This window comes from Gopherus evgoodei, chromosome 1 (genome assembly GCF_007399415.2).
Source record: "Gopherus evgoodei ecotype Sinaloan lineage chromosome 1, rGopEvg1_v1.p, whole genome shotgun sequence".
Lineage (NCBI taxonomy): Eukaryota > Metazoa > Chordata > Testudines > Testudinidae > Gopherus > Gopherus evgoodei.
Window position 1 is genome coordinate 342471713 of NC_044322.1, and position 23954 is coordinate 342495666.

Here is a 23954-nt window from a genome sequence, read left to right on the forward strand (position 1 = left end):
CAGGACCTTATTAATGTTATCCCTGTTAAATTTTATAGGACTTTTCTATATGTTAAAAATGGCAAAATTTCACAGAATTTTTTTCTTGGGATGAATAATTTAACTAGCTATAGCAAGGAACTCCTCTTCTTGAGAACTCCTTTGTTGCGAAAGGGCCTTCTACTCCATCACTGGCATATTCTAGAGGGCTTCTGCCCTCCACTTATTATTTTGGAAGGACAGGTGAGATTCACACAACACCTTCCTTCCTATCCCTGACTGACCTCCAGAATGAAATTCCTCTCCATTAGTTCCCCAACATCCCCATTGCCAATGTATTGCACAGGCTTTACAGAGGAGGTACTTCATAAAACAAGGGAGTGTTCTTTGTAACTGAGGCACCTGGAGAACTTGTGGCGTTTCCATTGTTAGTACCAGTGTAGGGGATAATTTTTCCCAGTAAACCCAAGCACAGTCACATTTATCGTAATTTGTCATAAATGTTTTGGCATTGTTTTACAAATATGTCATAGTAATGTAGAATTTCTACAGGTCAATAATGGAAGCTAATACCAGTTTTTCTAATATTATACTTGTAATAATTTGAAAACTGAAAGTGGTAGTTGAAGTTTGTCTAATGTACGTTCTTATTTCATGTGAGCTGGTGGCACTGTTTGAATTTAATCAAGATGCGTATATATTGGGGACTAATCCTGCACCTCTTGCTCACATACATAATCCAACTGGAATGTGCAGGCTGCATTATCCCACAGTATATTCCCCTCTCTGTGGCCAGCTATGCACAGAGATAATGACTATCTTAGCCTCTTGCATAGGATAAGGAAGGTTCCTTGCACCTTTCCCACCTATCCACTTGCACAAGGGTCATGGACAATCAGGCCTGAGATGATTCATTTGAATAAGAGATCCAGAATAGGACCTTTTATGAAGAAGAAGGATATAGTGAATTTCAGTGTGCATTCTTTTCTATTCTGTACAGGTTCTTATACCAATTCTTGCAATTTGATTGCAAATCTCATGATATTTGTTGGTGTTCTTTCAACTCCATCAACTGGAGTCACGCGTTTATGTAAAAATATTATGATTTTTAAACCAATCTCCTAATTTTTTGGAGCCTCACTCATGATTTTTGAACATTTGGGATTGGCAATATTGTTGTTCTGCCTTCATCATCATAGTATATGTAATATTCTTCTCCATAATACTCTTCAGCCTGACAGTGCTACAACTTGTTTAAGGACTTCTGTGCACCTTTGTTTTCATTTATGAAGAGAGGACTAGAACACAAACAACAGAATACTTGTTCAATAGTAGTTGGGGTCTGTGTCCTTTATTGCAGAAATACAAGTACAGTGTTATACCTAATATGTTTTATGTGCATAAAATCCTCTTTGAAGCATCACATTTTATGTGCCCAGCAACCTCAACAAAGATGCAGCAAGGATTTTTATTGAGGAATGCCAAATAGATCCCAAAACATAATGGTCTCTGATTGTCTTTGGGTTTCCATATTTCATAGGAACTCTGCCTCACAAATTTTAAAATTACAGATTAGGTGCAGCTGATAATCAGAAACAAAACTGCAAGTCTCTACACCTCATCAGCTCTACTCTGCTTTTATCATATTTCTTACAGCTGAACATCGGTTGCACTAATCAGTACAGTAGTTCTGCTCCAGTTCTCCTTCAGTATTCCCATGATGCCGGCATGTTCTGGTCACTTGTGAAAGAGGGCTGTTATCCTGCATCTCCTGGAATCAAAGGATGTGAAGGAAGTTCCCGGGAGTTGAGTGAGCCGTCCATGTATTACACAGGAGACTTTGAGGAGTGGACAAGAATTACTATTATCATTCCAAGATCTCTTGCAGCCAGGTACTGTAGGTCTTTAATTCTGTGCATTATATTATGCAGTAGAACCTCAGAGTTATGAACACCTTGGGAATGGAGGTTGTTCGTAACTCTGAAATGTTTGTAAATATGAACAAAATGTTATTCTTTCAAAAGTTTACAACCCAACATTGATTTAATACAGCTTTGAAACTTTACTATGCAGAAGAAAAATGCTGCTTTAATCATCTTAAGGTAAATGAAACGAGCACAGAAAGAGCTTTCTTACCTTGTCAAATCTTTTTTTTAAACATTCTCTTTATTTTTGTAGCAGTTTACATTTAACACAGTAATGTACAGTATTCGCTTTTTGGGGACATGGGGGGGTGTCTCTGCTGCCTGATTGTGTACTTCCGGTTCCAAATGAGGTGTGTGGTTGACTTATCAGTTGTAACTCTGGTGTTTGTAACTGAGGTTCTACTGTACATGTGAATTTGACTTCTGTACTTTGAGCCAATACTAGTAAGATTTAGCAAATTACAAACCAAACTACATGGTCCAGAAGGAATATATTCCTTTCTCATACGAAACAGGGAAAAGCTTTTCATTTTAAAGGTGTCAGAACAGTCTATAAAATTAAATTACAAGGCAACAATAATAAAAAAAATCACATTTTAATTTGACATAAATCTTTTTATAATGAAGCTACCTTTCTTAATGCTTATCAATTAGATCAGCAACACCAGCAAGAGAGTGGTAGGTTATAGGAATCAAATAAGCTGTCTCAACAGGATTAGTCATGCAAATAGTTGCTACTGGATGACGAAAAAACAGAAGGGTATTTGAGCTGCTATGTAATGTGTCATGTCATCGGATAATGATAAACATTATAAAGATTCCGCTATGGAGTAGTGCCAATCAGTCAAATTGTATTCACAGCCAGAAAACCCCAAAACAAAAGAGGTAACTTTATCAGATGGCTTTAAGTCTACGTTATAGTCCATTGCAAATGCAGATGAAAATCAGTGCTCTTAGATTTTTCAGTAACTCCTATCAGTCACACTACCCACACATAAACTTGATGAGTGATCTATATAAATGAGAAAACCTCAAAGGTTTGGAAAGATTCTAAAAAGCCCGAAAAGAGAGAGCCTTGTCTGAATCCTACTTGAACTTATTTGAATTTTCTCATTTCCATTTCCAGCCTTCCCACATCCTCAGATAAAAACTCTGAAGTCTGGCATACCCCTAGTTCTCCACATAGAAATATCCCTCCTGCTTCTCTCCAAAGCTACCATGCAATTATACACCTGTCTGTCCATATACCACCCACCGATTGAGATCATCTGCTCTCTTGTCTCTCTCTCAATGCAGCCATACTATTGCTATCTGCAGTTTTTTGCCCTGTCAGACTGCCAGTCACTCCTTATGCTTCTCCCACTGCAAAGATTTACTGTATATGGCATGTCATGTAGCAGAGGGAGTCTGTGTCGTTACTGTGAGGAGTTGAATTATCAGTGTGTACCGTAACAAGTTTTTTCAGTAATTAGCCAAGAAAACCAGGTGCCAAGTCACACAAATCTGACACTAACTGATTTGATTTACCCAAAACAAGCAGTACAGAATCAGTAGCAGCAATCTGTTTGGAATTATGTTCAGTAGCATGATCAGAAAAAAAACAGCACAACTGAAAGAAAAAAGTTACCAACAATGTCTTAAATTCAGCAGATTAGCATTACGGATAGGACAGTATTATGTGGTTCCTAAAGTGTCAACATTGCATTGGTTTTGTACCATTTGGGAATTCGTGCTTCTGGGGTTATTTCTGGAATATGCTGTGTGGTTAGTTGGTGGAATATGATTGAGAGCTGATGTAACGTTCGTGGGAGACTACGGGCCTACCCAGGGTGCTCTGCAAGAACGAGGCCCACACACACTGTGAGTTATTGGCTTTAATGAAGGCAAAGTGACACACCCACAACGGGGACTCCGGGCATTGCTGTCACAGAGGCGGGGAACCCAGCACACCGAAGCTCAGCTCGGCCTGGGTCAGAGTCCAAGGGCGGGACCGGGAGCATACACCTATATGTACACAATACAAAAGCAACTCATACATATGCAAAAAGAGACTTCCCACAGGCTATGTCCGCCCCTTGGCCAAAGGCCAGGGACTTTCCACGGGCGGTGTACGCCCTTTGGCCTAAGGCCATGCAAACTGGTTTCAACCAGTTAAAAGCAAGTTACAACTGGCATGCCTTGTCCTACAATGACCGGCCGCTTAGCAAGCAGGGGCTTTCCACAAGGCCGCCGAGAAAGCGGAAATACTCTAGCTAGGCCGTGACACAATCTTCCACAGGCCCCTACAGCTGACAAATTAATATATGTCCCTTGTTCCTCCCTCAGATACCATGGTCAAGGATAGTAGGAAAAAATAGATACATTAGAAAGGGTAAAAAGGTTAATGCACTGAAGTGGGAAACGAGATCTTGAGTCAGTTCCTAGCTCTGCCACAGACTTCCTGTGTGATCTTGGGTAAATCAGTTAACCTCTGATCCCTGTGGACATTACGCACAGCTTACCTGTCCTTTCCAAGCCAACTTCCAATCCTATAGGTGAGTCAGGAACTTGTAATGGTTTACATGATGAGCACATTTTGGATGTTAGAATTACCTGGGTCCAGCATCAGACAGGAGACAAACCAATCTGGAAACCTTCCTGATCCTTTAACTAGCAGCTATAAACCCACTGACAAGGTAAATTCCCAGATGTCATCCTCCTATAAATTGATCATTATTATAAGGATTAAAAGAAAATTTATTTTTCTATATAGACACCTTTTTCATTGACAAATTTCTTGAGCAATGGGCCAGACCCTGAGCTGGGGTATACGTCCACTGAATTAGTATACGTCCACTGGAGTTAATGGAAGTGTGCAAATTTTCACTGATTGAGGATTTGGCCAATTGTTTTTAAGGAATAGTTTTTTGGCCATCATATGATCTAGGACTAAGACACTTACTATTCTGTTTAGGTGCACTAAGTACTTTGATTCGTTACCTACAATTATTTGCAGATATTAACTAATTCTTGTAATAACTGAATCTTCATTTCTTTAAGCATTTTACACATAAATACACTGTACCATCACTTACATTCTGCATCCTTGTCAATACTAGATTCTTTTATTAAGCACTGTAACAAATGGGTTTCAAGAATTTCAAAACTTAACTACCTGCACAGCAGTGTCTAAAGCTATTTGCAGAACTAAAAGGAGACAAATCACAAAGAGTGCCTCTATTCAGTTCACTCCAGCCTACTGATAAGCCACGTCAGGCACAGTGCTCCAGATTGGGCATTGTGCTGCCAGAGAAATAAAGGAGGTCATAATACATAGAAGAAACTGTCTGGAAGGAAAATCCAAAAGGAAATTTCACAAAAATATAAGGATGTAAAGAAAATGGTCAGTGTTTTCCAAGCACGTGTTTGTGTCTCATTTATAAAGGCTATTCTAGCAAAGCTTCTTTTAGTTTTCAGCATGAGATAGTAGATGAAATACAAAAGGGATATTAAAGTAATCAGCAGTAATGCTGTGCCTTTGGTTATCATTTCTTCACAGTAAGACTAGATTCCGCTGGATCCAGGAGAGCAGTTCTCACAAGAATGTGCCCTCTTTTGGCTTAGATGGGGTTTACATCTCAGAGCCTTGTCCCAGTTACTGCAGTGGTCATGGGGACTGTGTCTCTGGAGTCTGTTTCTGTGACTTGGGCTATACAGGTAAGGCTACATTATTTATATATGACTGCTGTAAGCTGAACTAATGTTTAAAATGTATCATCTCATTATATTCTCTGCTATAGAGGGAAAACATGATGTCATAAATTTCACAACTCTGGAGTGAAAATCTTTTTTTTTTTTTAATTCCGTAAAAGCTCATTTCATGAGCTAGTAAATCCAACAGTGCCAAAATGGAACATTACAAAAGCACATATACTACTGATGTTTTCTGACCATTACGACCTTTGAATGTTGCCATCCATATAAATGGGGAGAGAGAGAGAGAGAGAGAGATAAAAGAGAACACTGGAGAAAATATTATAAACTAAAAAGTCTGCTTTGAATTTTTTTGGCCAGTCTTCAAAAGAATTCCTTCTGTTTTCAGTCCCCTGGCCTTGAGATGGCATGTGACCAGGAACGAACATATGTTATGACAGACCTTCTGTGGAAAATTCTGTTCACTTGTGGTTTCAAGTGTTTTTATAAAGAAAAAAAAACCTGTGATTGACACAACCAGTTGCATATACAACTTTTCTGAACCTCTATAGCAGCAAAGCAACAAACTAACATGTTTTGCACTTAAACAGAAGCAATAGGATAACACCTTTTCTGTTTGCAAAAACTGTGTTTGATAACGTAAAATGTTGCAACATTCACTGTATTAATTAAACACCCTGCTACTCTGAGAAGGGAGGCTAGGGGAGGGAGGCTTTTTCTGACTAGAAAGGGTGTTTGTAAAGAGGATTAAATGGAGGTGCAATCATTTCATCATGGAGCTGTCTCATAAGAGTCTAATATGTGGAAGTAATAATACTGTTTGCCAATTTACTGCATCTGACTTTTACTGTTTTGCACTATTTCAACAAAGCATCTCCTATATATTTTTTTCTTCCGAAGCCGCACATGGAACCTGTGTGTCTAATGTACCTAATCACAGTGAGATGTTCGACAGGTTTGAGAGGAAGCTGAGCCCTCTCTGGTACAAGATAACTGGAGGTCAGGTTGGAACAGGCTGTGGAACGCTCAGTGATGGGAAATCTCTTTACTTCGATGGGCCCGGCAAAAGGGAAGCAAGAACTGTCCCTATGGACACCACAAATATCAGGTCAATAGTAAATACTGCTTCTCAGAAAATGTATGTATATTAGCATTGTGTCCCCTGTATTGTTACAGAAATAAAGCGAGAGAGGGTATGAACCATTCTTGTTTTTACTGCAACCAATACATTATTAAGGCGCATCTTAGAGAGAAAATGCAGCATGCTCAAGCAGAAATTACTCTTTTTGAAAACTCTTGGCAAAATCCTTCCCTTCCTTGAAAAAAAAAAACTCAGAAGGCGAAAAGTTAATATATGCAAGGGAATAGCAGCCTAGAAAATGTGATCCATTCACCCCTCTGGAAGGATGGCTTAGCAGCGGGTTCTAGATGGAACAGGCAGGAGGCATGGCCTTGAAATTGTACAAAACCAGAGAATCCATAAAGAATCTATGCCTCAAACATGCAAAAAGCTTCCTTCACATGCTGTTTTGGACCCTGTACATACTGACAGCATGGCCACGGAACCACTTTCTGCTCGCCTGCTGCTGTACACTACCTCCATTTATAAGGGGTGCAGAAATTGAGTGGGGGTTAATTCTGTAGGGTCAGGAATAAGTAATGCAACAGTTTGCCCCATCATTTATGGGTGATTTCTACGGGGTCATATTACACAGAGTCGGCATTCCCTTACACCCCTTTTTTCAGCCCATTCACTGCCCCAAAGAACCCTACATGTTGTATTGTGTGTGCAGGGGCTTTAGCGAGATTGCTGGCATCTTGAAGGGGGGCAGCATGCAACGTAACAGCTGCCTTTTTTGTCTGTTACACTCATGTTTGGCTGGTATTTGTGTGCATTTGCTACTCCGTGAACCATGTAACAGAGAAGAGCACTTAGTTCTGTGTCCTGAAGGGTCATATCAGATTTTTGGAATCTTATGTAGTTAAACACAGAGCATAATGTCTGAAGTAAACATATCATAGTAAAACTTATATGCAAGTTACACTTATAATTACTTCTCCTGTCACACAGAAAACCTATTGTAAAGCCCAGGGAGTATCTTCACATTAGTACCAAGCCATTTTTAATTCCAGATGTTCACATGGATAGCTTTCTGGTTTTACAGAGTTTGAAACCGTTTTAATTTTTGTAAATATTTCAAACTTTACAGAGATGAAGTTGAAGCTCCATCTTGACCCTTTTAAACTATTAGCATTTCTGGTTTGCATGAAAAAGCTGTCATGCTTTTCAAAATTGCCCCAGTAATTTTAATTGCCTATAGTGACCCCTACTGGTAAAGAGCCCTATTCTCAAAACATGGCCCACTATAGCAAGGACACTGTTTCACCTGCAGTATTTACATCCATTAGGCTGCCAATATGATACCTGGATGCTATTTTATCACTGATTAGTCACGGCCTCCTGCTCTTAATCTTTTTCCCCTGTGGCTTCCTTCACTGTCAGCTCAGTGAATGTAGTAACACATGGGGCCTGCCTGGCAGCTGCAGACACTAGATAAAAACTGTGGAATATATTTTTTTCCAAGTGATGACATCTGGCTCATTGGTTGATTTGGCTCCCATCTGTGTTGCAGACTCTGTTGTTAATGGCTGTGGAATAGTCTCAGAGACTTGTTTTGGGCCAAACCCTTTAAGATTGGTTGGGCAGGCTGGTCCTCCTGCACAACATTTTCATCTTCCTAGTCTGTCTTCATGAGAAACTACTAGTCATAAAAAAAGAGATTTTACAACAGAACTGTAATTTTTTTCAGATCTGTCACCAGCTAGTGTTTAACTACCCAAGTACTGTATTATACAAACATATAGGTCTGGTAGTGGCTTTCAAAACCAAGGCATGGGGCAGAGGGTCTACGTTGGTTCACTTTTAGGCATATGGGATTAGATCCAGAATAAGTCTCAGATGGACATAACCTTGCGAGTGTCATCCTAGTTCTTGTAGACATACAATACATAACACACACAACACACAGTTTGAGACAACTGAGCATGAGTACAAACTGTGGTTTAGAGAAGCCAAGAAACAGGGGTAGATGATTATGGTGATATTCATGCACAACTATGCAGGTGAAATCTGTGCAGCACCTGCACTACATTATGCTCGGCTATAGACCTTCTCCTTGATTCTGAGCTTACTGATAGCAGTGCACATCAGGTGTACCTCCCGTGAAGAGAATGGAGTTACACTGGTATGAAACCAGCATGAGTGAGGATCAAGCCTTTGGTCTTTCACTTTCATAACCCACAAATTCACCCACTAAAATAAGTATATTTAAAATAATAAAGTAAAATGTTTAAATAGGTTATGTGAGTGCTTTTCAAAAGGCCTTTCATAAGCTCCCACACAAGCTAATTAGTCGTAGGGGGAGAGGCAAAGTATTGTCATGAATCAAAACTGGCTAGGAGACAGAAAGCAAAGAATAGTATTTTCATCATGGCAAAAGGTTAGCAGTAGGGCACCTCATGGCTTTTTACTACATCCCACTGTTGCTTAATATATTTATTAATGGTCTGGAAAAGGGAGAGGGGGAGAAATGAGTGGTGAGGTAACAACATTTACAGATGACACAAAGTTATTTTGGTTGGTCATGGCCAGGGATGACTGTGAAGAATTTCGGAGACACAGCCCAGGTCTACACTAGCGGGGGTGGACCTAAGATACGCAACTTCAGCTACACGAATAATGTAGCTGAAGTCGGTGTATGTTAGGTTGACTTACCTGGCCGTGAGGACAGTGGCGAGTCGACCGCTGCTGCTCCCCCGTCGACTCCGCTTCCGCCTCTCGCAAGCTGGAGTTCCGGAGTCGATGGGGAGCGCAATCGGGGATCGATTTTGTCATGTCTACATTAGACACAATAAATCAACCCCCACTAGATCAATCACTACCCGCTGAGTGAAGACCTGCCCCTAAACAAGCTATGCAAATGGCAAACATAACACCAAATCTAACATGACACCAGAATCTAATACTGATAACTGCAAAACAAAGCACGTTGGAGAGGAAAAGTTAAACTGCCCTTTCACCATACAGGGTTCAAATCAACTGTATAAACTCAAGAAAGGGACCTGGACATCATTGTAGACAGCTCAGTGAAAACCTCTACTCAATATGTAATTGCAGTCAGAAAAGCTAATAAAATGGTAAGGTGAATAAGAAATGGGATGGAGAGTAATACTGAAAATATTATGCCATTTTATACCTCCAGGGTGTGGCTTCACCTGGAATACTGTGTGCAGCACTGGTCACCTCATCTCAAAAAGGATATTGCAGAATGAGAGTGGGTGAAGAGAAGGGTGATGAGAATGATCAAGGGCATGGAAAAATCTCTAATAGGAAGAGAGATTGAAAAGATTGGGATTGTTTATTTTAGAAAGGAGATAATTAAAGGGGGACATGATAAAAGTATATAAAATAATGTATGGTCTAGGGAAAGTAGACTGGGGACTTCTGTTTTCCCTGCCTCATAATATTCAATTAAATGACAAGGTGGGAAATTCAAAATTGATCAAAGGAAATATTTTTTCACAAAACATATAATTAACCTGCGGAACCTGTTGCCACAGGAAGTCATTGAGGCCAAAAGCTTAAGATTCAAAAAGGGACTGGACATTTATAGGGATATCAGGAATATCCAGAGTTATCATAAATAATAATAAAAACTTTAGCAGGGATGTTAACCTCATACTTCAGGGTTTAAGCCAATCTCTAACTATTAGGGATCAAGATCAGAGCTAATGTGTGGAGCAGATTTTCCCACAAATATTACCAGATTCTTACACATTCATCTGAAGTCTCAGGGACTAGCTACTGTCAGGGAAAGGATACTGGAGTAGATGGACCTTGGCTCTGAACTTGTTTGGTAATTCCTTTGTTCCAGTCTGTGCATAAACACTGCACTAGGATTACTAAGATTTTAATTTTATTGCTAAAATTTCAAAAATAATAATAAATGTGTCTTTGTCTTTCTCCCATATCATTCTCACAAGAGCTACCAAATCTCCACAAATGCAGTAGTATTAACCCATCCTTCAAGAAAGCCCAGTATTATGCTGTTAGACAGTAGTTTCACAAGGAGAGAAGTCCAGGTGGTTTTATTGCCACAATAATGAAATCACATTAAACTGCTTCAGAATGATTTTTTTAATTCTATGAAAGTTTTTTCAATGTTAGTGAATAGACACATTTCATTGTACGAACAGTGCATTTGTTAAGCATGGTATCACCTGTCCGCACAAACGCTGTTTGCTCTACAGACCCCACACTACTCCTTACTTGGGAAAAACTTCCATAGACCTAATAGGTTGTTGATTTTGATGGAAACTTTACCTAAATTAAGAAGCACTGAATAGCGACCTAAATAAAAAATCTTCATAAGTTAGGGAAAATAGAGTTGTTTATACTGCATTTGTGCTTTGACATTTCAACTACAGCAACAAAAAACTAACAGTATTATATTTCTCTTGTAAGAACACTTTTTTATTTTTTTTTCAACAGACTAGTTCAGTTTTATTTACAAATTGGAAGCAAAACAGCTGGTACTCTCTGCAACAAACCAAGAGCCAGGAATGAAGGTAACGTCCCTTTTCATTGGAAACCAGCTTTTAGCAGAGTTTTTGTTCATTGGACCTATTTTACAGAATTAATAAGATCATTACATAGTGCAACAAAGTTCCTCCCCTGCCTTGTTGGGTACTATGCTTATTGGTGGATTTGCTCACCTCAGAAATTCACAGCAGCCCTTGGTTTGGCCACTTTTGCTAATGACTCAAACCTGCCGTTCACTCAGCTGACCTCATCGCTGGCCAGCATGGGGAAAGGGGGGAGAACAATCCCCGCAGTCTCTGCTGATCCACCTAGTGGGTCGGGGGACAGGCCAGGGACCTTCCCTTCTGGTGGGACCCACAGTCCAGGTCAACTCTTCTTGTATCCAATAGGGAGTTGGGGGAGATGGGGAGAAACCAGGCCCACCCTCTACTACAGGTTCCAGCCCAGAGCCCTGTGGATTGCAGTTCTGTACAGTGTTTCCTGTAACAGCTGCATGATAGCTACAACTCCTTGGGCTACTTCCCCATGGCCTCCTCCCAACACCTTATTTGTTCTCACCGCAGGACTTCCTCCTGATGCCTGATGACACTTGTACTCCTCAGTCCTCCAGCAGCACGTCCTCTCACTCCCAGCTCCTTGCACACACCTCACTAACTGAAGTGAGGTCCTTTTTAAACCAGATGCCCCGATTAGCCTGCCTGTTCTAATTGATTCTAGTAGCTTCTTAGTTGGCTCCAAGTATCCTAATTAGCCTGCCTGCCATAATTGGTTCCAGAAACTTCCTGATTGTTCTGGAACAGCCCATTATTTTACTCAGGAAAAAGGGACCTGCTTAATCTGGGGCTAATATATCTACCTTTGACCACTTTCCTGTAGCCCTCTGGCCTGACTCTGTCACAATAGTTAATACGAATCAACTAACTCTCCCCCTTTTATGGATAGTACAGAAATCTTTTTTAAATAAATAACAAGCAATCTACTCCTAATTATTGTTCCACATTTTGAACTCCTATTTACCTCCAAGCCACACAAACCTGATGTTAACCTTATTATACGTTATTCACCTCATGAATGCAGAATTATGAAACTGAATCTGAAGAAAATATTATTTAGGCCAAATAAATTAATCTTTCCCATCTGCTTGTACTCTTATTTTTCTTGTGTCCCTAGGTTGGTGGTTGTTTTTTTGGTTTTTTGTTGGGTTTTTTGGGGGGAGGGGTGGGAGGTGTGTGAAATTTGAGTTTTGTAAGAATGAAGGAGTTACTCTGGAGGCAGATCCTCAGCTGGTGTAAATGGATGTTGTTCCACGGGAGACACTAGAGCTGTGGCAATTTATGCCAGATAAGAATCTGACCCTGTGTGTTATAATTTTTATTGTGTAAGGGCAGCTGGGAACATTATGTAATTATTTTATTGGCATTACATGCAGATGAACTCAGCTTCCCATGGAAATGTAAGATACAGTGATAATCAGAGGTGTTTTTTAAAGCTAGCTTGTCCTGCATTGTTATGGTCCTATTCTGCCAACTGAACTGGTATGAAGCAGGAGGAGTGATGACTGCATGCTGTTTATAAAATAACTTTGAAAGTGAATCAGAATTAATTGTTTGTGTATTTCCTGAATGCTTTCTAATTTTCCTCCCAGAGTGTAACAACAGAATCACAACATGATTTGTCAGCTGGTTCGACAGCAGTTTGAAAATATGTCTAGGCTTATGCATATGACTATGTACTGATTCCGAGTATAATTGTGTCTGAGCTCAAATAATATGAACTGTAGCAAATTACCTCTGCGTGGTTCTATACTCAGTAGAAGGGCTAACCTCAATTCATATGGGGATGCTATCAGCACCACGGGGACACTGCGTGACAGGACAGGTACAGAAACAAACAATGTCATTTCTGCACCATTCGAAAAATTTAATGTACAAAAGATCTTACTCCCCATGTGATGTGCATCCCACAGACAGTTCTCAGGCTTAGTATTATACTGGCAGTTTAAATGTAAATCTCTCTAAATCCTTGCACAGAGTTCTTTAAGCAATGAAAATAAAGATTCTGGCATAGTCTGGCATGTCTTAATAATCATAGTTGGTTTTAAAATCAGAAATATGAAGTTTTTATTTAGGCAGAAAACTAATAATGAAAGAGATGAAGGATGATCCAGTGGTCAGGGCACTGGGTTAAACTGTGGGAGACCTACATTTAAGTCCCAATTCCATAGACTTCCACTGTGACCTTGGGCAAGTCACTTAACCTCTCTGTGCCTCAATTCCCTATCATTAAAATGGGGCTAATAAAGCTACCTCACAGGGATGTTATGAAGATAAATTCAGGCTAAGATTTAGTCACAGGTATTTTTGGTAAAAGTCCTGAACAGGTCACGGGCAATAAATAAAAATTCATGGCCTGTGACCTGTCCATGGCTTTTACCAAAAATACCCCTAACTAAATCTCTACTTCTGCGGCCCAGCTGCTCTGGGACCACTGCTTCTTGGGCGGTCCCCAGGGCACCCCCAGGACTGCTGCTTGGGCACTCCCTGGACCCAGCCACACCGGCCACTGCTCGGGCGATCCCCAGAGCCAGCTGCATGGGACTGCCCAAGCAGTAGCCGATACGGCTGGCCCTAGGGCAGCCCCTAGGGCTGCTGCTCAGGTGCTCCCCTGGGCTACCCGAGCAGCAGCCAGTGTGGCTGGCCCCAGGGACTGCCCGAGCAGTTGGCCCCAGGGCCAGTCCAGCAATGGCTGCTGTGGCTGGCTTTGTGGCGGCCCCAAGACCCTTGCTCGGGCACTCCCCAGGGCTGCTGCTCGAGCAGTCTGCAGGACCAGCTGCCCGGGGCCTCCCAAGGAGCAGCTAGTGCAGCTGGCACCAGGACCGCCCTAGCAGCTCACCCAGGGTTGCTCCAGCAGCGGCCAATGTAGCTGGCTGTGGGGCACCGAAGTAGCTGGCCCTGGAGTCAGCCACACCAGCTGCTGTGGAAGTTACGGAGGTCACGGAAAGTCACAGAATCCGTGACTTCTGCAACCTCAGTGAGAGAATCACAGCCTTAAAATAAATGCATTAGACATTGTGAATCACTCTGAGGTCTAATGATAAGAAAGTTACCTTATTATCATATAAGTATTCTAAAAAAAGTGTGACCCCAGTTGAAAGTCTAGCTAAAAGTGTTCGTTAACGTTGGGGCTTGAGTCAGCTCTCATTTACACTGTATAATTTATTCAGCTAAGAAGTTAAAGAGGGTGAGAAAATTAGAATAAAATAGGAATATGGAGGGAGGGCCTGATTCTCCCTTTATATACACTGGTCTAAATCAAGAGTAAATCCATTAGAGTAAATGGAATTTCCCAGTTTAAACTGAGGGTAAGTGAAATGAGAAGCAAGACAAGGAAGGTCATTACCTTCTACACAGGAGAGCCTCTTTCTCCTCTCACTGCAGTTTGATACCACTGATGTCAGTGGACTTCCTGATTTGTACCAGTATAAATAAGATCAGAATCAGGGCCAGAGTCTCTTTTCATACATTACAGTCACAGGGCTTGATACTCTTCGCACTTACAATAGTGTAAGTCAAGAGTAAATCTACTGACATCGATGGAGTTACAGCAGTGTAAAACTGATGAGAGAAGAATCAAACCCAGAGTATCTTGGTGGTGTTTCTTTCATTTTCCTATATGATAGGCAGTGCCAATAAATGACTTCTGTCCCCCATGGCTCTACTGTGTTCTAATATCTACCATAGTAAATCTAAGATAATGGAGATAATGCAACTTTTAAGGATGCAGTATATATAGTAAGGGTGAAATCATAGGCGCCATCTTCAGAAAGGACTGGGTTTATAGCCTGCAAAACCACATCCTCTTAGTGACCCAAACAAGCCACAGGATTAATTATACGAAATAGATGTTAAATGTATTAAAATATGTGAGTCAAATTCTTCCCACAGTTTCAGTGGTGCAATCTCTCTAGCTTCAGTGGGGCTGTATCTGTATAACCAAAGGGAGAATCTGGCCCCGTCACATGCAAGCAACATATGACAACCAGTAATCCTAACAATAATAACATGCTGCCAACAAGGGTTCTCTTCACAAAAAATTATGTGTACATGAAAAAAACAAATCATTTGCCCATGTCATGTAGTGTACATTAAACTGATATGGGGATTTGGCTGAATAAGGACTGAAGGATTGGCCTTATTTTTTTCTGTGTGGTGTAAATAAATGATTTTGTTCTTTTTTAATACAGGGCTTGTAGTTCAATACACAAATAACAATGGAATAACCTGGCATTTGCTGCGAGAGCTCGATTACATGTCTTACTTAGAACCACAGATTGTTTCAATAGATCTTCCCCGTGAAGCTAAAACATCTGCAACTGCTTTCCAATGGTGGCAACCCCAACATGGTAACCAATGCTTTACTAAAAATTTAATAAGCAGCTTTCCAAGAAAACAAACATCCAGCCTTCCAGTGCTTGGAAATAAGCTTAAGAGCTGTGGATATTTTATTTTAAGAAAAACAAACTAAAAATGTATTATGCCTTTACAGCTACCACAGGACAGTTTTGGCTCTTGGCCTATTCATAGCTTACTGCTAAACAAGGCTTTTCTCAGTCATAAGGTTATCGTTGTTGTTATTGTTTATATAGCACCATAAATGTGCATCGTGCTTTACAGTGCAAATAACTACACAGTTCCTACACCAAACTGTTCACACTCTAAGTTTCAGTCAAACTTTATGATTGATAACAGACATGAGGGAATGAGAAAAGGAAGGCAGCCCAAGTACGTTTATATGGTTACTTAGATATGTTCTTTATCATCTTTATGTATGTTTTGCCTACAATTTATAAGCTGAAGTTAGTTGTCATTTTTCTCTTCCTGTCCTCCTGCTTCTCTGTTGATAGTATTAAAGGGGGTACAGTAGGAGGACGTCCAGTATGAGAGTGTAGAGAGAAATGGATTGATGGGATTGTTGGGCTGGCTCAGGCAAGAAGACGAGAACAGAGATGAGGTAGGGAGAAAGTGAGGAACAACTCCATGAATATCATCTGCATGAGGGGTTTTCAAGCTTTTCCTCACCACAGCTCCCTTTTCCAGACCAGAACCCCCATCTTAACTAGTCAGGACCCCCTTCCCATTTAGCAATAGAAAGGGAAGGTTTAGAAGTCCAATCTGCATAACAGAGGCTCAGGGAGTACTTCATTTAAAAAGAGGAAAAAATTATGATGGCAGTAGTATTCCAGCTTGAAAACTAAAGAGGAGGAAATGTCTGTGTTCCTCAGACATAGAGCCACCAATAGGTAGTGGACTATGTCTTGAGTAACTTGTCAGGTATGGTTAGCAAGAAGATTTTAATTGATTGAACACAATCCTCACAAAAAGGTGGTATTGGAATTGTGAAACAATTAAGCTAGTCTGCATGAATAGTACAGACATGATTAAATATCTTACTGGGGCTCCACTAACCTCCCTGTCTTTCTGTTTGTAGGGAAACTTTCAGCACAGTGGGCCTTGGATGATGTCCTTATAGGAATGAATGACAGCTCTCAGACTGGTTTTCAAGATAAATTTGATGGATCTGCGGATTTACAAGCAAGTTGGTACAGGATCCAAGGGGGTCAAGTAGATATTGACTGTCTATCTATGGATACAGCTCTGATGTTCAGTGAAGATACTGGTATGTGTCTCTAAAGGAAGGTCTGAATAGGCCTATATTTTAGGCTACAGGGGGCTTAGGTCTTTATAGGATCCATTTTAAAAATGGGGGATAGTTGTATAATAGTCTGTTGGGGAAAGGAGAAATGCTTTCAGGCTATAAAGTAGAAAATGCTGAGCCCAAGGAAAAAGCAAACATTACATAATATTAAAACATTACGTAATAAGAAAGTATTTTTGTCCTCTTTTCTTAGGTAAACCTCGTTATGCTGAGACTTGGGATTTCCATGTGTCAGCCTCCACTTTCCTGCAGTTTGAGCTGAGCATGGGTTGCAGTAAGCCATTCAGCGATTCCCATGGCATTCACTTGCAGTATTCCTTAAATAATGGGAGAGACTGGCACCTGGTGACTGAAGAGTGTGTTCCTCCAAGCATAGGTTGTCAGCATTACACTGAGAGTTCAATTTACAGATCAGAAAGATTCCAGAACTGGAAGCGAATTACTGTCTACCTTCCACTTGCAACCATGTGAGAATTGTTGTGTTGGCTATATATCAAAATATAGGCTTTTCTGAACTAATCTGAACAAATATGTCTCAGCTTGGGAATTTTCTGATTATTTCTTAATTAAATATGAAATGTGCCAGAAAATAAACACATCATCCCTATAAACTGCACTTTAAAATATTTCAACAGATATAATATGAGCTGCAAGAGTCTGTGAAAGTATCAAAGTTAGCTGAGTCAATTCTTGAGTCTTGCCTCTGACCTAACCAGAACAGCAGCTGTAAATCTACTATGGGGTTTTAAAGATTCACCAATGAAGTGTCAGAAATTAATGCACTCACACATTTCAGAAGAAAAACACCTTAAAATAAAGGCATTTTGCCTTGTGCACAGATAGATACAATGCCATTTCAGACCAAGATTTATGCACTTACACTTTTACAATGATAAGACCCCACATGTCCTTCCTTTGTCAGATTTAATTAAGCCATCATCACATCCATATAGGAATGATAAAATTTATATCTTACGTAGCATAACCACATAACACCCACTAAGGCAGAATTAATTGTGACATTAAAGAAAATCAGAATGTGCTGCTGCTGAACCTGCGAACCTCAGCTTCTCTGATTGGGAAAAAAAATTCAATTTTTAGGAAGAATTAAAACCCTGCTCCTTAATATGAATAAGACACAGTTGTAACCAAACATGGCAGATGTGCTGAGTTCTGCTTTCTTAATGAACCCATTCTCCAAGTTTAGGAATAGCATTAAACTGTGTAATGCTAAGTATTAACACACTAATGATGATAATACTTAGCATTACACATCTTAGTGCTTTACCTCACCAAAACCCTCTACAAATATTAACTGATTAAGCCTCGCACCCTTATGGTAAATGCTGTTACTCCCTTTTACAGAAAAGAAAACAGGTACATAGTAGTTAGTGTGACATATCCAAGGTCACACAGGGAGTCAACATCAGAATAGGGGCTAGAACTCAACTCATAGCACCAAATCCCACTGCACAGTCCACTACACCATGCCTCTGTTCCCAAATAGTCTTCTTCATACATTGGGCCCCATCCTGATCCTATTGAAGTTAATGGGATTTTTGCATTCAGTGCTATAGATGGTATGATATGCAATGCGTTCCCAGTCCACTGCATGTTACCTGCCTGAACAAATCCAAGATCATCTAACCAATAGCATCTTTGTTTAGATTTTTCAACTTTTTTCCTCCAGCTAACCATAATGTACTGCAGGATGAGCAATAGTTATAGAAATGTATATTTTCATTCCTTCTTCCTTACATGATACTGGAGAAGATCTTTCATCTGCCTTCTTATTCTAATGAAATTATGATTTTTTTAAAACCCTGACAATACACAGGACCCAATCCTGCTTCCATGTCAATGGGCACAGGAGAGGGCTCTCTGTCTTCTGAATTTTAGTTTGACATATCATAGTTTAAAACAAACTGATTCATACAGATAAACTCCTAGCTGCATTGAAAAGTTATTTGTGTGTGCAACAAGCTATTGAATACGAATGTATTTAATGCCTCTTGCTCAACTACATTGTGTTAAATGGTGCACACATCTGAACCATAAATCTAAGCAATGAATTCAGCATCATACATGTCCCATTGCAAAGTACTATAAATAAATAAAGTAAATTAATGGAGATAACCTATCTCCTAGAACTGGAAGGGACCTTGAAAGGTCATTGAATCCAGCCACCTGCCTTCACTAGCAGGACCAAAATACTGATTTTACCCCAGATCCCTAAGTGGCCCCCTTGAGGTTTGAGCTTACAACTGTGGGTTAAGCAGGCCAATTCTCAAACCACTGAGCTATCCCTCCCCCCCCAACTATGTGTACAATATTGAAAAATGGAGACTCAGAGAGTTAGATATTGAAGAGAAATAGGCACAATAATCCTAAAATCCTTAAATCAGTTTTCATTTAGGCTATACTCCTGTTAGAGTCAGTTAGAATTTTGTCTGAGAAGGACTCCAGGATAGGGTTCAGTTTCAGCTGGAATACATTTAAGATATTTCTACTGCCTTTCCCAAATGCAGACTAGAATGCTGTTTTTCGAAGTGAGTTCTGTTTTCTCTGTTTTGCTAGCTCTCCCAGAACACGTTTCAGATGGATTCAATATGATTACACTCCTGGAGCAGGTTCTTGGGCTATAGATAATGTAGTCTTGGCTACAGGATGTCCCTGGATGTGCTCTGGCCATGGAATCTGTGACTCAGGCCAGTGTGTGTAAGTAGACAAACTTGACATCGTGCTGTTTTCATAGTAAAGTTGTATTTTTATTACCTCAGATAGATTAATCCTTTTTCCACCAATATGTTGTCAGGTGTGACCGAGGCTTTGGAGGTCCATACTGTGTCCCTGTTGCACCTCTGCCTTCTGTTCTGAAAGATGACTTCAACGGTAACTTGCATCCTGATCTTTGGCCTGAAGTCTATGGTGCCGAGAGGGGAAACCTGAACAGTGACACAATCAAATCTGGAACCACTCTCATTTTTAAAGGGGTTAGATATTATTTATATTCAAACATTTAATAAAATATCAGTACTCTTAATAATAGCAAGTATATTTTCCTTTCTTTGTTTCCTGCAAATGATTATTTTAATAATTTTAGACAAGAGGTTATTTTTCACCTTTGATACTATTTTCTGGCCTGAGTTATATTCACTGTGTTCAGCACGTTTCCTTTGTTGAACATTTAACATAGTATTTTTCCAATTTCTACTTTAGCGTCTGCTGTCATTTCTAACAAAGCTGAAAGCTGAAAATAAAACTCCATGATTGAAATTTTTCCTTGCCAATTGTAGGGTTTGGGCACACAACTCCAATAATTGGCTTGGAAAAATTAATGGGAGTTGTGTCTAAATCCCCTATTAGTTTTGTAAATCCCATTGCTAATTTTATAAATCTCAACCTACTTATCTTTGCAAATTTTGTATGATGTGGATTATTTAGCATTATTTTATATTTAATTATGTGTTTAATGTATATTCTTAAATTTTATTTTTATGAAGTTAGATAGATAGATAGATAGATAGATAGATAGATAGATAGATAGATAGATAGATAGATAGATAGATAGATAGATAAAGTAAAAAATCAAATACGTAAGACAGAATAGAGCTTACTTTCCAAACCTTGCACTTCCTTTATAACCTTAAGATATGTCTTTGTTCCCACAAGCACTCTAGTTTTGAGCTGACATGCAAGCTGTTTTCAGTTAGAGTGCAAATCCACAGCTATGTTGTCACACCATTAGTTTAGTGCTTCTCAAAAATAAAGTGTAAATATTAATTTAGGTGTAATCAGTGAAATCTTTAAAAATATTTCTTTGCACAACTTCTATTTCTTTCCAGTTAAGCAACTTCAGATAATCAAAATCACATTAAGAATATTAACTGTCTTAAACCTGGATAGATACTTCTTGAAGAAATACCTGAGGAAGGAAACCCTAGAAGAGGGGAAAAATCTATGAGGAACTCCATGCGGAGTCTGGGATTGCCAAATCCCTGCCAAATGAGCAGTGGTTTTGCTCCCCAGATCCACACAAAGTCAGGGCCGTCCACTTAGGGCTTGTCTAGATGAACAATTAGTTCACAGCAAACGGGAGTGTGAATGTACCTGAAACTAGCCTGCCGTGGACAAATGTCCAGGTGGATCCTGCTGACACATATTAACACTATGTTAATGTGCTTTGATCTATTCCCATTTTAAAAGGATTGTGTTACAATATTTACCTCCTTTGTAAAGCCCTTTGGGATCTATATAAAAGCTTAATGGTGCTGACAATGTTGTTGTTAATATGCCAGTAGTCCCACAAAGCTCCAGCAAACAGTCAGAGCTGAGTATTATAGCGGTTGAATAGAAAGACCCAAAAGAGAATATGGGTTCAAACTAGAACAGGTGCAGAGAAAGGCTACCAGGATGATCAGAATGGAGAGCCTATCTTATGAGTGGAGGCTAAAAGAGCTTGGATTGTTTAAGCTTGCAAATCAGCGGCTGAGCATGGATCTGACTCCTCTTTATAAATACATCAGGGAGGTATTAGAGTCTGTAGATGGAAAAGAGCAATTTAACCTAAAGTACAGTTTTGGCAAAGAGCAAATGGTTATAAAATGACCATGAATAAATTTAGGCTGAAAATTAGAACCACCAGAGGAATGAGGTTCTGGAACACTGTTCCAGTAGGACTAGTGGGGGCAAGCAACCTAAAATAGATCTTAATAAATTTATAAATGGGATTATATGATGAGTTTTCCTGCAATAGGAGACTGGATTTGATGACCAAGGAGGTCCTTTCCAGACCTGTGTCCTATGGATTCAAGGATGTAACAATCTGATTGTATTGTACGCCCTATCACCAGTACAAGCATCCTTTAGCAAAACTTGACAATGTGATTAAAAATTCAATTGCTTGCTTTTTGGTTTCTGCAGCCATCTGTCTCCCACAATTCTGGACATCTGGGCTGCTCTCCTCTTTCTGCAGCTCACAGAGGCAGAGTTTTGTTGCTGCATGGTCTGGCCAAGCTCCCTCTGTTCCTGCATGATGACAGACTCTGTGCCTCTGCAGCAGCAGACGGTGATGGTTCTTTTGCTTCCGTTCTTCCTCCTCCTATTTTAACTTTTCTGCCTATTTTTTGGGCAGTGGGGAGCAGCACTCTCCCTCCTTGACATTCCTCCTCCTCCTTGGGTCTGTCAACCTTTTGGGGGTTTAAGACTCCCTGAGCCTCCCCTGCAGCATCTTCCTGCTAGCTCCTGTGCCCCTTACAGGCATGGCAGAGCAGCCAAGAAAGCATCAGGTCAAAGCCACGTGGTGCTCTACGTGAGGCAGCTTTGCCAGACTCAGCAGATGGTGAGGTGTGCCCAGCCTGCACCCAGCCTTTTGTCCCTAACTCTGTTAGATCCTGAGTTGGACAGGCAGGTGGGATCCCCTACCCACAGAGGCAGCTGTGACTCCAAATGGGAAAAATGGACTGGGAACCCCTGTACAGAGCAGGGAGAGGCTCCAAAAGCAAGGAGGGCCCTGACCACTTGACTCACGAGATAAGTCCCATGGGACCCCTGCAGAACAAAGAGGGGAGGTTGCAGGGCCACAAATCTCCCTCCCCTCCCCCCAGTCTTAAAATGGATCCTGAGTGCCCTGGGGAAAGAAGCAGGGTTTGTAATCAGCCTTCCAGCAGGGAGGACTCTGACAATGAGTTCCCCCTCCCGATCCCAGGGGAAGTGTGACAGTCCTCTCAAAAGGACTCTATGTCATAAGGAAGGCAAGCCACAAAAGGCATCACCAAGCCACAGCAGAGGTACACTCTCAAAGCACACTAAAAAGGTTAAAAAAAAAGGCTAAAAAGGGGAAAGAAAAGGCACACAAAAGAACAGAAGATAAGAATCTTCTGACTCCTCTTTCTCCTCCTCCTTCCCCTCCCCCACTGAAGAAGGTGAGCTGTCTGGCTGTGAAACCTGAGCATGCTCTTGAGAGTAAACCTCAGAGTAAATTTCTCCTCTCAGAATCCTCCCCTGAGGCTGCAATAGCCCTTCACTCCTCCTTCAAGGAAGCGATGAGGGGTTAATGGAACAAGCCTGATCAGAGCAAGCATGTTAACAAGAGCAAACTCCAGGCTCTATAACATTCAAGTACCAAAGGGCTCTATTGCTGAGATACCAAAGGGTGACACACTGTAGCGACCTTGCCGAGGAATATGTTCATTCCTTAAGAGGGGGAGATCGATCCTAAGGAACCCATGGATAGAAAGATGAAGGCCACTCTGAAAAAGGGCTTCTGTCACCCTCTGAGCATCCCTGGCAGCTACCTGCTTTGAAAGAGCATCTCCTTCCTGGCTGGAAGATCTCAAAGCCCTTAAAGACAGAGATCACTCTGACTTTGGCTCCACTTTAAAGAAATTCTCCTTAGCAACCTCAGTGGATGCAATAAGGTCCTCACCCCGAGCCATGGCTTCCAGCTCAGTAGCCAGGCACCCACTATGGTGCCTATCCTGGAAAGTGATACTCATTGTAAGCAGGTTCTGTGCTCAGCCAAGTTTACATGATCCCTCCTTTTTGGAGAAAAGTTGGTTACAATGATGGTTGACAGTGCAGCAAATCCAAACTGTCTCACCTTTCACCACTAAGTGCCTTCAGGAGGTGATATAGACCAGCCTTTACTGTCAGAGATGCTTCTTTCACTCCTCATCCTCACAGAGGTAGCAGCAAAGGGACAATAGATTCCTCAGTGGAAAACAGTAGATTTGAAGTCGGGGGAGGAGGGGGTGGAAGTCCAAATGGAGCTCTACCTCAATCCCAAAATCCACTTTATGACAAAGATCACATAGGCCTCCATCCAGAGTTGAAGTTAGGGAGCAGGATTTTCCATTTCCTAGAGGAATGGGTTGCATCAACTACAGACAAGTGCATCAGGAAAATAATAAGCCAGAGATACCTCCTCATGCGGTGGGCTCCACCCGTTCCATTCTTCCTCCAGTCACCCAGCTCCTATGACCCCAGAAAACACAATCTGATCCAGAACAAAATATTTCATCATCTGGATATGGGAGTGA

At 40.7% G+C, this 23954-nt stretch overlaps 1 protein-coding gene across 1 annotated transcript in view; it reads left to right on the forward strand.

Moving 5' to 3' along the window:
- Nucleotides 1–23954, forward strand: part of RELN (reelin) — a 484263-nt gene that overhangs the window by 376224 nt on the left and 84085 nt on the right. The window contains 9 exon segments of the mRNA XM_030549629.1: nucleotides 1636–1871; nucleotides 5443–5600; nucleotides 6498–6705; nucleotides 11149–11225; nucleotides 15443–15601; nucleotides 16687–16875; nucleotides 17108–17381; nucleotides 19492–19632; nucleotides 19730–19907. Of these exon segments, the coding sequence (XP_030405489.1) occupies nucleotides 1636–1871; nucleotides 5443–5600; nucleotides 6498–6705; nucleotides 11149–11225; nucleotides 15443–15601; nucleotides 16687–16875; nucleotides 17108–17381; nucleotides 19492–19632; nucleotides 19730–19907 (1620 nt within the window).